We start from the raw sequence: 17543 nt of genomic DNA on the forward strand, positions 1-17543 counted from the left end.
CCCACAACAACTAATCTATACCCAACTTGTCTTTACTCACCAACTAATATATCAGCCAAACAGAACCCCAGCCTTACAACAATTACTCCAACCATATAACAACACACTGCAACTCTGATCCTCGGACAAAACACTCCTCCAATTATCCAAAAGCAACAACAAAGCTGGGGACGCCCTCTACTCCCACCACATTTATAAACTTTGGAACTCAATCCCTCAACATATCCTAAATGCTACCAAGCTACACCAATTCAAAACTCTGCTCAAAGACCACCTCACTAACAACTGGCTCTGCTCCTGCACCAAGCCAGGCTAATATCACATAAGCCCACATCAAATTTCATCTCATAAATTTTATAGTCTCCACATATAACCCACTGCCACTTGTTAACACCACCTATCAGCTACCTACAATAAGAGTATCTTTTTTTTTGTAAGGGTATACATATGTACACGTATTAAAGTATACTCAAATGATCAACTAAAGATGGACTCCTGTCCTCAAAAAAATAAATAAATAAATAAATAAATATATATATATATATATATATATATATATATATATATATATATATGACTTTACTATATTTTAATAACTTTCGCCTTTGTATATTGTACGTTCTTTATTGTCTCTAGATATTTCTGTTAAATTCTATGTAAAACAGACACTGAACCTGTCAATGTTGTTCTTGTTTTATTGGAGCTTTTCTCCCTGGGCCTCCACTGAAAATGGGCTCACACCCAGACGGACTATCCCAATCAACAAATGTAAAATAAAATAAATAAATAAAATAAAATATGCAAGTACTCTCAGAGCTTAAATATGTCTCACAAATGTCAGCCACAAAGATAGGTTTAAATATATTTAATGATAAATAATAAAAGAACAAGATAATACTCAATCAATACAGTAACTACAGAGTTCAAGAATCACAGCAGATTTTTAAAACAGCATTGCAGGACAGTCTCAAATAAATACAGAAAACATCTAAACTAATCCTTACTATATTCATATCTATATCTAAAAGACATTATTCTACCCAAGACGTACTTACAGAGCAAGGCAGATGCAAAAGTGCTGAATGGATGTTTCTAGGTCCAAGACAAGAAACAAAATGCCCAGTCTCTCTCTCTCTCTGAGAGAGTTCTTAAATTAATATCACATATTACTAGGTTAGCCTGGATGACATCACTCTATGTCACCTTCCTTCAGTTCCCAGGCTAACAGATGCCAACAGAATTTAATATTTCTATGTGAAAATCACATATCTCTCAGATGTTTGCACAGAATTGGAAGTTGTAAAACAATTAAACACTTTTACATTTCAAACCTAGTAATTGTTTCTGTTTCAAGACAATAGGAAAAGTTCTAGCTCTAGACATTGTAGCTCTAGACATTGTGCCTGCTTACTGAGAGATAACATCATTGTAAAACACTTTACTTTTCAACTTTTCTTGAAGTTTTGCAAGTCAACTCTGTATGTGCCAACGTCTACTATTAAAACATACATTTGTACAGGTATATAGTTTATATACATTTCTGTTCTTTTCCAGTAGTGTACACTGTGGTGACATCCTTGAAGCTCAGTATATAACATACAGTTCAACACACACTTCTGCACCAGTAGTTTAATATACACATAACATATAATTCTCCAACATTTGTAAGACAAGCATATGAATCACATTAATATTCACAAATGACACACGACTATCCACAATATTCCAGATAGCTGGACTGGCAGTGTCACAAAATCCATTGATGCATATTATATATTTTCACTCTACTCTTTCTGATCTAGTCATGCAAGTTTTTTTTTAATAATGTTTCTGTATTATCATTCAATATTTTAGTTTGGGGCTAGTGTAACTAACAATCAACAATGTCATCCTTTTTGATATCTTAGACTTCATAAATATTTTTGTATAGCCTATAGTTTTGTAACTATCATTAACCAATTAGTTGATATAATAAAAAAACTCAAGGATCTACCCATATACCCAGGTCTTTAATTGAATCCAGTGTTTCCATCATTGTGAGCTGTATTAAATATTCACCCATCAATGTATGTCTCCCAAATTTCATATGCTTTGCTTTTGATGCATTTATCATCATGTTATTCACAGTGATAAATGATCAATTTAGTCAAATTTTTTTGCATACATGCCGAGCCATAACAAATGTAATCAGTTACCTATTTTTCAAGACATCTGCAATATAGAGGACCTTAAGTGAAAAAGATAGATTTGAAATATATACCCTATACAAGTATAAACCTAGGAAAGAGCCCTGTGGAGAAGACTGACTGTAACCTAGAATTTCTCATATTGAATTGTTGTATGATACTTGCCATGTCTTATTTGTAAGCCATGCAGCTATCTATCTTATCAAGATGACATTAGCATTTAGATGCTCTAATTTACTTTTTTTGTATGAGCCTATCAAAGTCTAAATTGAAGTCCATAAATACTGCATCACGGTGCAATTTTTCATATATAACAATTATATTTTTATAGAACATATTGAAAGTAGTTATAGATCTGTTTCCGTTCTATGCACGCTGATATATAGATTCAAGTCCCAACCTTTACAGTTCTAACAATTTATCCAAAATAACCTTTTCCATTATGTTTCCACATTATGAAAGGAAACTTATAAAGCTATATACCTCTGGGTTTGTCCTTTTCCCCTTTCACTTAAAAAGGATATAACAAGTGCATGCCACCAGCCTTGAAGAATCTCTCCATACTTAAGCAACCTAGTGAATAACAAACATAACAGTATTGTAATTTCATGCTGAACTATTCTCAGGGCATTATTATTAATTATGTCTCCACCCAGTGCTTTGTATAGGTCATTTGCATAATTCTTTTTACAATATAATCTAATTTAATTTCAATATGTAAAGTTACTAGCATAAATTATCACCCCTTTCTGGAGCCAAACTGTTTTGTATAAGATTTCTTAACTATATACTTGATCTGTTGCATTTTATATAGTGTTTTAGAATCTGCACACACTTTATTGATTTACATGTCTTTACCCCCACCACATCTGATATATCTATAAAATGGTTTCCTATTATGATCAATATCTTTATATCAGTCTCCTCAATTCTTTCCTGACCAGTTTGTCTGTCTAGTTTGTTCATGACTAGTTTGTCTGTGTAGTTCATTTATTTCAGTTTTCAAAGTCATAATTCACCATCATTTCCATTTTTATATTTCATATCTCTCACTTTAATTATCTCAGACTTTTGGAAATATATCCTCCTGACATTTTTTTGTGTGTTCAAACAATTTCCCTTTCAAAACTAGCCACATTCCTTCTGCAGTCTTTCCATTGAATGTATTGCTCCAATTACTTTTACTTTTACATAATGGCTGTTTTGCTTCCATATACTTTGTTATTAAATTTCGGGTCTATATTAGAACACCAAACATTCAAAATGTTGAGTATTCTAATAGCGACCCATTTTCAGCTGAAAATATCGAAGAAACAGAAAAACAAATTTTTTCCATGGAAAAAATTTGGTTGTCCGTTTCTGTTGCTTTGGTATTTTCAGTGCTCTGGTGGAAAGTTATGGGTCGGGTTCAGGTAAGTGTGCGATTGTGTGGACATGTGGGTTAGGGTGGGTTAGGTGAGTTAGGGTTAGGGCACAGGTCAGGTAAGTGTGCGATTATGTGGACGTGAGGGTTAGGGCAGGGTAGGTGAGTTAGGGTTAGGTGACTGCGATAGTGATGGACCTTAGGGTTAGGGTTTGGGTTAAGGTAAGTGGATAGTTAGTGGTGTATGTATAGTTTAGTGTAGGGTTAGGTGTAAGAGTTTAGGTGTATGTGTGTGGATTGCTGTTTGTTTGGTGTGCTTGTGTTGTGTGTATGTGTTTTGGAACAGTGAATTTTTTCCCTAGGAAAAAATTTGCTGTTCTGAATGTTCGATGTTTTGAATTTTTGATTGATAGGGTTCGATATTAGAACACTCGACATTTTGAATGCTTGGTGTTCTAATATAGACCCTAATTTTCAGTGCTTTAGTTTATATTCCAGTTTATCAAAATTATTTAGCAGTAGTTTGATCTTTATAACCCCACCAAACATCTTAGTTGTTCCTATTTTGGATGAATGTTTGTATTTTCAGGCCTGATTTACCCCTGTGCATGACATGCCTATTTTGGAGCTGTGTCCATATTTTTAGGCTTGATTTAACCCTTCACACATTTTTGGTATTCTCCTCATCGCATGTGATTTTTGAAGCTGTCTAGTACACAATAACCCAATACATGAACAACATACTAGTAGCACCAATAATTAAAAGAAAGATTACACAAATTTTGCATTTTAATTTTTTCAGAAGCAAAAATAAAAGACCTTCCATGTTAAAATTTTGCAATACAGTTCACTAAACCCTACGGATTTTACACTGACTCTTTCATAATCTGTATTTACTTTTCTGACATTTTAGTAACTCTCTGTTTTTTAAGTGTGTGTTTCTGAGTAGTATCCCATGTTTCTAATGGAAGGGGGAAGAGCTGTGTACTATTTGGTATTCATATTTTATGCTAATATGTCCAGATTTTTTACAGGATGCACTTATTTTTCAAGGGCTGTTGTACCTATTTTCATTGTCTGGAGGTTGAAAGGTATGAATCCACTGATCACTTTATATCAAAGGAGCAACATTTGACATGAAGTAACAATCATCTCCTTAGGAACGCAAACAATCTCATTTCCTGATAGCAGAGCTGGATCCAGCACAAGGCAACCTAGGCAGTTGCCTAAGGACTGCTTGGGGGGGGGGGCTGCTGGCTGGGAAATGCCCCAACATTCTATTTTAATTAAAAAAAAACTTCTAGTTCTTCTTTAAGGACATGCACTGCATGCATCATGGCACAACCATGTGGCCATGCTCTGACTGCATCATGCATGCACCTTAACTTTCCCTTCCTTTCTGCATGTGTCATGACATACATGCATGCTAAAGTTTCCCTTCCTTCTGCTGTTGTTCGTGCAGAATTTAAATGTGAAGCAGAACAACAGAGAGATACAAGCAAGCATTTGGTAAGTGTATAGAGAAGTTATTTATGTGGTTATTTGTGCTTGTGTGTGAAACGTACCTAGTTCAGCTGACAGGTTAGTTAATTATCTTGCTCTGGCTCAAACCTTGTATCTTGATTACAGAGGAAAAGAGCTTGAATCTTCTGTACCAGCTACCAGACTGTTCACTTAATTATCAGAGGTGCATATTCAAGGAATGTGAGTTTAATTGTATTTTCAAGGAACTGAGTTTCAGTGCATTTTCTCTGAGTTTCAGTGCATTTTCAAGAAATTGTTAGTTTCAAGGTAAGAGACGTTTACTGTTGCTCATGCTAAGTCTGTCTTCAATGTGCAATTGTTTTGTTCAGCAAATGGCCATCAGTAATTGTGCTATAGAATTTGAAAGCAGTGACAGAATTACAGCAAGAAGCATACTTACCTTTGGTGCAGAAGGCTGTGGGTTTTCCTCTCAAACCATATAGATGGGTTGCTGATACTGCAATGTTCTTTAAGAGGGGACAGGGTGCTACACTCCTGAATGTGTCCTCCCTTGGATGAGATGCCTAGTAATTGTTGCACATCTCGTGTATTCAAATGAGACACTGTCCTTTTGAATTTGAACAGTTGATGAGTCACTCTGGAAATTTGAGTGACTGGCACAGGCAATCTGCTGTGGCACTGTTTCTGAGATAGGTAACACATGTCCACAATTCCTTCTGTAATCCATGCTTTCAGATTTTATGATTGTAAGATCTCAGTTCCTCACAAATGTTGTTCATGATTCCTACATGATCATAACGTGGATGTTTACATTCTCCCAACTTCTCCTTGTAACAATGGTCGAAGGATTTACTGGTTTTATCATAATACAACTTTTGTGACTGACGTTTTCTCAAAAGTTGAGCTTTGACCACTCTATTATTCTTTGTGTTTGGTACCTAACAATTATTTGCTTATTGGAAGAGTTGTCCGTGTTTCTCTGGACATCAGTCTTTAAGCAGGTAAAATAAACAAGTTGTCTGGAGGAATGTTTCTGAGATTGAGTAAATTAAGGAATACATTGGTACCATCTCTTTTGGATTTCTCCACCAAGTGCTTTGCACTCCGAACCACACATTCAGCTAAACCACTGGCTTGTGGATACTTAGGACTACTGGTAATATGAACAAAGCCCAAAGACTCAGCAAATATTTTGAACTGCTGCTGATTAGCAAACTATGCACCATTGTCAGACATGACTTTGTGCAGACTACCATGGACAGAAAAATATATCTTCAGTTTTGTAATGACTGTGCTGAACATCAAGTTAGGAAGTAGGTCAATTTCTTTCAAGTTTGAGTAAGAGTCTACTAACACTAAGTAATGTTGACCATTCCATCTGAGAATATCTACAGCAACCATTGACCATGGTAATTCAGGAATTTTGTGTAGATGAAGCAGTTTTTTTTTTTTTTTTTTTGATGCGGTTTGGTGCTGTTTCAAACTGAACATGCTAGAGTTTCCTTCTCTATATCTTTAGACACAGAAGGCCAAAATACAATGCCTCTCGTCCTTCTTTTGGTTGAATTAGTACCTGGGTGACCACGATGAAAAATGTTGATATATTCCTGTTGTAATGCTTTAGGAATTACGACTTTGGGACTAAATGAGAGAGAACATTTGCTTACCTTTTTCAGGAAGTATCTACTAGTTCAAAATATATTAGTCAGGTGCTAATTCTAGTACAGTGGCATATGAAATGATGTTGAATGAGAGTGTTTCATAGAAGTAGAACCATAAAATATCTGGATAAAGGCAGCTACTAAATGTTGGATGCTTATAAGATGAGATAAGTACTGAAAAAACTAGCAAAAAAATCTAGTCTGGTGCATAAAAAGTTAGGGCAGTAGATGTCCAGGATCGACTAGAAGGGGAAACTTTGTTTTGGGTTAAATACTGAGAATGAGTAATTAGAGTGGGTGAATAAAAATGTGAAAATGCAAGGAATGTGAAACAGTTTAGAATGGGTTGCATGTATGCTAAAAATAGACTTGCAGTGGCAGATAGCTGCAAAGATTTGTCTTGTACTATTTTGAGTATCATTCCCTAAATCTTCATTTACAAGCTGTATGATTGTTTGCAAGTTAACTAACCTGCCACTGCTCCTAAGCCATTCCCTGAAAAGAGATATTTAGGTCTAGTAGGCTTAACTAGCTAATAAATGAATCAAACAGCTGGATAAATGGTGTTTAAAATTCACCTGTCAATATTTAATTGTGTTTGGCCAAATAAACAGTTTGATAATTCTGAAGAAACAAATGGTGACGGGGCGGGCAATGCGGGAGAGGGCTGAGTTAGGCAAAATGTAAAAAAAAAAGTGAGGGGAGGGGTGACACGTGGCATCCGAAGTCGATTAAAGGCTTCTTTTACAGATGATGGTGTGTTGCATAGGGATCAAAAACTTAACTAAACTAGATAGACAGGACGTCTTATATAGATAGATAGATAGATAGATAGATAGATAGATAGATAGATAGATAGACAGAGGGAGAGAGAGAGATAAGAAAAAGATCGGTTTCGCATTGTCAAATAAAGTACCAATAGCCGTCTTAAAAGTTAACTTCAAGAGTGGAAAGCCCATTTGTGTAAACAATCTGAGAGTATAAAACAGTGTCGATTTCATTATTTGTCACCTCCAAGCTAGACTACTTAATGTCTTTCAAATAGAGCTTTCTTGGGATAATGTTGGCGTCCGCTACAGCAAAATGTAACAGCATAGTTCACGGAACACAAAAGAATAAGTTATAGCAGTCCCCTGTATTCTGCACTAGTTTTCCATTAAACTGAATACAACATTCAAGCTAGGTTCTTTAGTTTATGGAAATCCGCACACTAAGGTTCATGGTTGCTAGAAACGCATAGTCTCTTCGTGAGCTGTGATGGACATGATGCAAGAGGGGCTGATGGCTTTGGCTCCCCCTTCCTGTGCAATGTTTTACCCTGATGGAGCGTCAGACTTGGAAATTTTAATAACGTGTTAAAAATCATCTCGACTCGTTTTTTGTAACCACGTTTTTTTTTAATTCTCATTGAATCGCTGTAGTATCTGTATCATTCCGTGGTCTCATTCAGTATTGATTCAACATGCTTTTTTTCTGTTGATATGTATATTTTTGGTTTTAAATGTCTTTATAAATTATTTTAATTGCATGATTTATATGGTATTTTGTGAATTGTCACCGATGTTTTGGAAGAAAATAGCCTGGTAAGTGCAAGCAAGATTCAAGCAATAGAAAACAAATATTCTTAAAATATTTTCTGAGGTTGCCTACACGCTATAATTAACTTGCTAAACTAAAGAAATAATAGCGACTCAGTCTACCCTCCGAGAGACACACACACGCCGGATGAACAGTGCCAGAGTAGCACTTGGTAACTCTTCTCAAAATCAAGAAGGAAAAAGCTTATGGCAAACCTTCAACAAAATGAACGCAGTGAATTATTGTTAATACTACATTTCCATGAGAAGACTGAGTACCGATACGGAGAGCTTGGTAAGATAATAGTAAATAGTAGTAAGTAAAACAACACAAAACTGGCACCTAAACAGTAAAACAAGTCTACAGTGATGAAAAGGTGTAAAACAATATCAGGTATATAACACTTATCCTGTGGAAGTAATATTAAACTCAGTTGTCACCAGCATTGGCGTGCATCCCTAAATTGGTGTTAGCTTCGGTTTCCATGTAGTTCTAAGATTCTTTGACGAGTATAAGGTGTCTTCTACAAAGGACAGTAAAATGAGACAATCTGAAAAAGACAGAAGTAACCGGTGTATGCTGCTTAAATATTTAATGTAACAAGGTAAAGCAAAATGCAATCCACAATGTGAGACTTTTTTATATGCTAAGATTAGTACAGGTCGCCTGGAAGTTAGATAACAGGATACCAAGAGGGCAGCAGTGGAAGGGAATATTTATTGATTTCTAAGCCCACCGCCTGGGGCGGAGCTCTCAATCCCACACTGTTGGATAACAGTAGCTCCCACAACTCCTCTTAACTGGCAACTGGAAGACTTGCAGTTTTCGTCTGACAGTTGTGAAGCTAGCATCAGTTCAGGACTTCATAGCGTTTACTGATCTCTCATACTCTTTTACTTACCTGTCCTGTGGACTCCAGGAAGATGGTTGTCAGCTGTCGCCTGCTTACTGTTCCTGACAGCAGTGACAGGAGACATGGGCTTATCCCTAGCTGTGGGGCACTGCTGGCCCGGGAAGTAATACAAGACGTGTTGATTTCTGAACACTGTCTGTGGAAGTTCTAAAAGAGGAAGAACTTGGCTAACCATGAACTTTAGACGCGGAACTTTTATTCTAAATGTGGGTGGTAGCCGGCATCGCTTCCCCAACGAAGTGCTGGCCAGTTTCCCACTGAGAAGGGTCAGCCGCTTGCATGGCTGCGCATCAGAGCAAGAGGTACTGGAAGTGTGTGATGACTACGACCGGGAACGTAATGAATACTTTTTCGATCGTCACTCGGAGGCTTTTGGCTTCATCCTTCTCTATGTCAAGTATGGCAAGCTGCGTTTTGCTCCTCACATGTGCGAGCTCTCTTTTTATAATGAAATGCTATACTGGGGCTTGGAGGCAGCACATCTCGAGTACTGTTGTCAAAGGCGGTTGGATGACAGGAGATCCGAGACTTACTATGCCTGTTACTCGGACGAGTCATCTAAAGAAGAGGACGATGAGAGCTGCCCAGCTATTCCCAGTACAATCAGGACTCCAGAGCCTCAAACGTCTCATGGCGGCAAAAAGTGGCTGGAGAGGATGAGGAGGACCTTTGAGGAGCCCACGTCTTCTGTGGCTGCGCAGATCTTAGCCACAGTCTCTATTCTATTTGTTATCGTGTCCATGGTAGTGCTATGCGCTAGCACCTTACCTGACTGGAAAACGGCCGAAAACAACAGCGTGGAGGAGCACAGGTATACCACAGAGAGTTTAATGGCACCATCAGGGTATTTATAACTTTTCTACCTAGTTATGTGATTTTAGTCCGTCCTTAACCTTCGTCGTCACTCCACCAGAGCGTCCCTGTTCTGTGTATTTGCGTTTGTAAAGCATGCTTTCTGAGATCAGTTTTTACTTTAATATCTGTTTTGTAAGGCATGCCCTGATCTCAGAAAAGTCGTTTGTTTTGTGGTTGTCTGCAGTACAAGCCACCCTCTAAATTATAATTAATAGCAATAATAAATACATTAAATAAATAAATACACAAATCGATAAGCCATTTTTACTCTCTGGCTAATCCGGTGCCTCTCAATTGTCCAGACTTTTGCAGAATGTCCAGATTTTTACCTCATGTTGTTGGTCTGTTCATCATAAAATCTGTGGTTTTCTGCGAATCACTGAAGGGTGAAGTCACTTAAATAATGACAGACATTTGAATTGCAGATTCCTTCACCTTCAGAAAATGGACGTTAATGCAAAATCTGTTATTTTGAACAACTTCCTAAGTTTATAAGTGCAACATTTAAACTTTGCCCCGATTTCTGGACCTTTGACCCTCCTCCTATTAATTTTGTCTCTCAACACATTCATTGTGCTTTTAAGCGGTTAAGAGGTATGCATATTACTGAAGTTGTTTAACTGACGCCCATAACTGTCGAGTTTCCTTTAGTAGGAAGTGCTAACAGTGGGAAAGAAGATTCAGGTCTTTTCCTCTAGCCTCCCAGCAGTTCAGCACCACGAACAGCGCCACTTTTGCAGCAACTACGTGAGACTCGCTGACCGCTGTAGTCTCTTACCTTTTAAGTTCTAACGTGAAAACCTTGACGACAGTTTGTCATGCCATCAGCCAACGACTGTGTTTAAAAAGGAAAAAGGTTAATTAAAAGCAACCTGCTTATTAATGTGTGTACTTTCTACCCTTACAATGTAACCAGCCAGTTATACGCCATAGGGAGCCAGTACGTCTTGATCTAGCTAGGCTGCACAGTTGAACAGCAAGTTGACTTCCAAGGGTGTAGCTAGAAATGTTTTCATTTTACTCAAACTCCTGTTGTCCGCCCTTACCTTAAGCACACACGTAGTATTTAAAATACGTATAAGGTTGCCTCTTGTGCATACAAAAGACCTGGTCTCCAGGAGCAGTGATGTTTATGAAAAGTGCTCACAATGTCCTCACTCAGTTAAGTATGTTTAGCTAGACCCTTGCTAACTTTAATCTGTTATTAACCTCTGAATGTCGTGTAGTGCTGACACTACTGTCCTTCCTTCATCTGAAGTAAAAACAGCAATAACTCCATGATTATGATGAACGCAGTCTGGTGAATAATGGAACTTCATGCATTCAGCATCAGTATTATAACACGCTCTGGGTTCCTACCGCCTTTAATACAATGCGAACAACTCACTGTCAAGTCGCTGTACAGACTCTGACCGGAATACTAAACGGACAATTACACAGCTCAAGCACATGTTCGACCCTGCTATTTATTTGTAGGCCCAAATTATTGATGTTTTTGATTTATTTGCTCACATCCTTCCACTTTCAACACGCACACAGAAAGTCTCAATTAACTGAAATGGAATATATGCAAACTCACGCACCAACACATAAATAAATAAAACATTGTTTGGGGTTAATACCAAGTACACACGCACACATCACACCTTGGATATACCAGCCTTCAAGGCAAAGTACCCTACGCAAATGAAAAGGAATCGACTGCGTACCTGCAGGTGTCTTATTATCACGTCTCCAAGCTTTTGTAAAGTTCACCAAAAACGAATGTTTAGTGCTCCTGTATTGTCTTATATAATACTAAGGGTACAGCAATAGTAATTTGCATGTTTTCCATTATTAATCTTAGTAAAGGAGTTACAATAAGCAAAAACAAACAGATTATTAATACATTGGCAGGTGCTGTCAAACGTTTAGTGTATGCTCAGATTCTTTCCCATTATCAAATTTACACAAAGGTAATCTACTGCATTCACATGATAAATTTTCAAAACAACACTGTAATACTCTAGCTATATTGTAAGATAACCATACAGGGTAAATAAATCGCACACGTTTTCAGCTACTCTTTAAAACGTTTACAGGTACAATGTTACTTCGTGTCTGTGTTTGTCAACACCCACTGTTTAGTGTCTATATCTGTTTAAAAATAAATTGTTAATGTAGTTATTTTGTAAGTTTAAATTTCCACTCTAACTGGTTTTCCTTTCCAGCAGTGCTGTTATATTTATAGCATACTTAATATACAAAATTACTAAATCATGTGGGTACGAATGCCTTTGATGCAGAGAAGTCAATTACAGCATTAGAAGTGTGGTAGTAGGAGTCTTTGATCAAGGTAAGACTGATAAATTAATTTCCTGTTATCAAATCTATATCAGACTTAACGGAAGAATATACCATCTTTCTGATTAAGAAAACAGTAATCAGTGTAAATTGTGAAGAAAGTAATCACAGTAAACATTCAATATTGTTTTACCTTTCATAGTTACCTCTTTGTAAAATGCGGTTTAGTATGTATACATGTTGTAAATAAAACAACATAAGGTTATTTTTAGATTAACATTCTTTACATCATAACTAAGCTGTCTTCAGGATTTCATCAACAAATTTTTCAAGTCAGTTGATGAAGAGGAAGTTCTCTTGGAAGAAGTACAGTGAGGAATGGATATAACAGTGTTAAAATATGTGATGTCTGTTGCTATGCCTAATCATCAGTTTGACAGTGGGTATATGGAGCCAACTCTTATAGTCAAGAACAAGCTAACTTTCAGAGGTGTGGCCTGAATTTTCTGTTTTTACTCCTGTCTCATACTGTTGTCTGCCTCTCCTCACAACATACAGAAAGACCAGTGAAGGGGACTTTTCCTGGAAAAGACTACATCGCCTAATGAACACATACATGTGCATTGACAGTAAAGGTGAATGTCTAGGTAATAGAGGGCAAATACCAGTAAGAGAGGGATCAGAGGCAACAATAGTGGTGGATTTATTAAGGGATCCTGCATAAAAGTAATGTGCCTTTCCCAATGGGTAGAATGGAGAGCCAGATCAATAAGAGAGAATAATGTATTGTTAAAAGTAAAACAACAAGCAAACTAAGAGATGCATTTAGAAATAACTTATACTATAATTGGGACATGGGAACATATTTCCTGCAATTTTCAGATCTATGTTGAGAATGCTCTATATGTTGTCTAATAGAAACATGGTAATAGTGTGCTACTGTATTTTTAAAATGGATGTACAATGCTGCAACTTCTTTTTTCCTCTGAAGTCTGGCATTTCATGACAGACACAGTGAGCAATATTCACTTGGTAATATGATACCAGTCTTGTGGTGCTATTTAATGAAGTTTAGGTTTTTCAGTGTTGTATGCTTATATCTAACAGTCACTAAGTATTTTTAATTTGTATAGGCTGAATAACAATGACATATATTATGTAAATCAATCAGACAGTTGGGAATATACTTAAACTTACTGGGCAAGCGATCTTAAGAAATTTCTATGTTTGATGTTCGAAAGCATATCCTTTACCATGTAGTTAATGTAGCAATTAGTATCAGTACAGATCCTACTGTCTTTATGCTGTGTATAGTGGTGTATATCAGTATTGAGCATCATAATGTATTCATATGTGTGTGTGTGTGTGTGTGTGTGTGTGTGTGTGTGTGTGTGTGTGTGTGTGTGTGTTTGTGTGTGTGTCTGTCTGTCTGTGTCAGTGTGTGCTTGTGTATGTGGGTGTGTTATGTATGTATACACACACAATGAAGATAAGCTTGTATGAGACATTTTGTTGTAAATCACTACTGGAATTTAAAAGGAAGTCTCACCACATCTGGTACTATTTAACTGCAAAGCCTTCCCTAGCTTTCTGGATTTGATTACTGGTTTACAGTTTCATCATTCCAGATTCTGGGAAGAATGTATTTTTAAAACAACTTTTTATTAAAAATAAACATATACAGTCTGTTTTTTTTATCTATCCATGAAATTTCTGTAAGAAGGTTATTTCTGCAGCTTAATGTGTGCTTAGTGTCACGAATCTTCATACACAGGTGCATTCTGTTTGCATAATGTGGCGATATATTGCATATAAAAAAGTAAGGATTGTTTTCTTGCTGAAACACTGAAATGTTTGTACCCTTGTTTAGATTAGCAGTTTACTTTTTTAGTTTATTCTGTTTTTATGCATCAAGAATGCAATTTCCTGCACAATTATTGCAACAGAGGAAGTACAGCTGTTATAAATGAAAATTATGCCAGGGTTTAAAATTAAGGAACTTTTCTCTGGAACAGGTACTGGAATTGGAAATGATTTATTGCACTCCCTCATAAATCTTCCAAGAAGTGAAATGTTCCTTAACACATTGCTGAATAAGGAGTGCAGTCAGGGAAAGCATTGCTATCCTACCTTCCTCTAGCATGTGGATATTAATAACCATAGAACTTTATATCTTGTAGTTAGATTACTGCCTTTAATGGATAAATATCAGTATAAGGAAAATTGATTGTTTTTTCAAGTGTGATGATGCATAATATTAAACATTAATTCATTTTATTTTGGCAGGATAATTGAGGCTGTGTGCATTGGCTGGTTCACTGCAGAATGTATAGTAAGGTTTATAGTGTCACGGAACAAGTGCGAGTTTGTCAAGAAGCCCCTGAATATCATTGACTTGCTGGCCATTTCACCTTACTACATTTCTGTTTTGTTGACCATTCTTACTGGAGAGAATTCTCAGCTGCAGAGAGCTGGGGTCACACTAAGGGTTCTCAGAATGATGAGGATCTTTTGGGTGATCAAACTTGCCAGACACTTCATTGGCTTACAGACACTTGGGTTGACACTCAAACGCTGCTACAGAGAAATGGTGATGCTGCTTGTGTTCATCTGTGTTGCCATGGCAATTTTTGGGGCACTTTCTCAGCTCTTAGAACATGGACTGGACCTTGAAACCAAAAATGAAGACTATGCTAGCATTCCTGCTGCCTGCTGGTGGGTGATCATTTCTATGACTACTGTCGGCTATGGAGATATGTACCCTATCACTATGCCTGGAAGAGTTCTTGGTGGTGTCTGTGTAGTTAGTGGTATTGTTCTTCTAGCATTGCCTATTACCTTCATCTACCATAGCTTTGTCCAGTGCTATCATGAACTGAAGTTTAGATCAGCTAGGTACAGTAGACCCATCTCCACTGAATTTTTGAATGGGTAATCAGTGGTGGTTTCTTGCCTTTCTTTATATATGAAACTGTAGTACACTGAAGCTATGTTCCAGCTTGTTTTGATTCAAATGTATTTTGTGAAGAGACTCGCCTGTTATCTGCAGCCTTTTATAGAAAGAAATATTCTTATATAATTTAAGTAAAAATGAAAAAAAAAATATTTAGCTGGTAAAAATGTAATTGCACTGCAGCATTCAGAGAAATTATTCACTACTCTTTGCATTTTTTGTTAAAGTAACATCAGTCTTTCAGTGTGGAGGTGAGTTGTGATAGAAACATGTACTGCATATATGTCTATGCTAAAAATAAGATGCACAGAATTAGTATTTGTTAAGCAGCTTTTATTTCTTTATTTTTTCATTATGACCCTTCTGCTAATTTTTAACTGTTTTCCCTACTGACAGTGCCACCTTAACGATAAGTTAGCTGGAGAACTGTAACTTGGCCAAAATTAACAGCCAAGATCAACATCCTGTGTTGCACCATAATGTACATTAACAGATAAAATGTAGATTTTCTTAATTATGCCTGACTCTTACACTGTGAAAGTTAATGGTAACAAAGATTCATTCTGCATTAAAATCAAACTGCCACAATCTGTAGTTAAAAACTCTCTGCCACTCGAAACTGTTTAATGCTGATTTTTTTATGGAGAAGTTTGGGAAGGAGTCAAACATTATGGTTGTCTTTTTGACATAACATTTTATGGCATAAATGTCAGTCCTCTGCTACCCAAGATGAGCAGATTTTGTTTGCTCAAACATGTTTCTTCTACTGGAGTAGGTTTCAATTAACTGCCGTGCTAATCTGTTGAATGGTACTTCTAGGTGTTTCTACCCCCCCCCACACACATATAAAAACTGTAAGATGAACACATCAGTATTTCATGGTTAATTCAATGGTGTAATAGTTTCTCATGTTTCATTGGTATGCAGTTCATTCTAATATCATATTGGCTTTCTTGGCTAAGAAGTTAAAATGAATATTATCCTGTATTTTTAAAGGAACATAATTTTGTCTGCCTGCCAGTAGCATATAGGAGATTGGAAAGATCTGTAAACTAAATTAAAATTCATATTATAAAGTGCATCAGACTTCTACAAGAATCACATAAACTCACTACATTGCTCTTGTATTGAGAAGTCCCAGTATGGAGTGAAGGCTCATTGAACGGCACTGTTCTTAAATTCGATTGGACTTTCCTTGGCAGTCTCCTCAACATCACTGGTAACACTGCTAATTTTTATTTAAAGTTAGGGTTTGCCAAGGAATGATTAAGGTTGTTCTGTTACATCATAAAGATATGAAGTGCATGTGCATGTCTGCTTGTGTGTGTGTGTGTGTGTGTGTGTGTGTGTGTGTGTGTGTGTGTGTGTGTGTGTGTGTGTGTGTTCACACATGTGCATGAGTGTTTATGTTTGTATGTGTGTGTGGGTGGGTGTGTATGTAAGTGATTGTGATTTTGTGTCTAGATACAGATGTAGATTGTGTGTGAATGCTCTTGTTCTGGGTATATCTAGATGCAGATGTGGTTGTATGTAGTGTGTGTGTGTGTGTGTGTGTGTGTGTGTGTGTGTGTGTGTGTGTGTGTGTATGTATAGACTCACTGCATTCCTCTTATGTTGAGAAGTCCCAGCATGGAGTGAAGGCTCATTGAAATGCATTGTTCCTAAATGCAGTTAGCCTTTCCTTGGTAGTCTCCTCAACATCATGGGTAACATTGCTAATTTTTATTTACAGTTAGGGTGTGCCAAGGAATGACTGAGGTTGTTGTGTTACATCATATAGATATGAAGTGTGTGTGCATGTCTACTTGTGTGTGCGTGTGTGTGTGTGTGTGTGTGTGTGTGTGTGTGTGTCTGCAAATGTTTTCATGTGTGTTTGTATGTGCAAGTCACTGTGACTTTCTGTCTAGATACAGCTGTAGATTGTGTGTGTGTGTTTGCGTTTTGGGTATAGCTGTATGTAGATGTGGTTGTATGTAGTAAGTGTGTGTGTGCTGTGTATGTGTTTTTGAGTGCTTGTGTATAAGACTGTGTCTAGATACAAACGTGGATGGATGTGTGTGTGTGTGTGTGTGTGTGTGTGTGTGTTTGTGTATGATTTGTGTCTAGATACATGCATGGATGTGTGTGTGAGTGTGTGTCTGTGTTGTGTGTCTGTATCTAGATGCAGATGATGTGGTTATATAGCGTGTGTGTGTGCAGGCGGGCGCGCGTGTGTATGCGGCTGGGTGTGGTTGAGTGTCTTTAGTGCATATAAGTGAATTTGCAG

The 17543-nt window shown here is 37.0% G+C and overlaps 1 protein-coding gene across 2 annotated transcripts; it reads left to right on the plus strand.

Annotated features, from left to right (window-relative positions):
* The first annotated feature begins 9086 nt into the window (after nucleotides 1-9086).
* On the plus strand, nucleotides 9087-16631 carry KCNG3 (potassium voltage-gated channel modifier subfamily G member 3). Of its 2 annotated transcripts, none has more exons than XM_044075088.1 (2): nucleotides 9087-10030; nucleotides 14611-16631. In XM_044075088.1, the coding sequence occupies exons 1-2, from the start codon at nucleotides 9360-9362 to the stop codon at nucleotides 15257-15259; spliced, it is 1320 nt and encodes a 439-aa protein (XP_043931023.1). In that variant the 5' UTR covers nucleotides 9087-9359; the 3' UTR covers nucleotides 15260-16631. The 2 variants fall into 2 exon arrangements, with proteins under 2 accessions (XP_043931023.1, XP_043931024.1); XM_044075089.1 differs by having other exon boundaries at nucleotides 9087-9997.
* Nucleotides 16632-17543: the final 912 nt, after the last annotated feature.

This window comes from Protopterus annectens, chromosome 6.part0 (assembly GCF_019279795.1).
Source record: "Protopterus annectens isolate FY-2018-M chromosome 6.part0, PAN1.0, whole genome shotgun sequence".
NCBI lineage: Eukaryota > Metazoa > Chordata > Ceratodontiformes > Protopteridae > Protopterus > Protopterus annectens.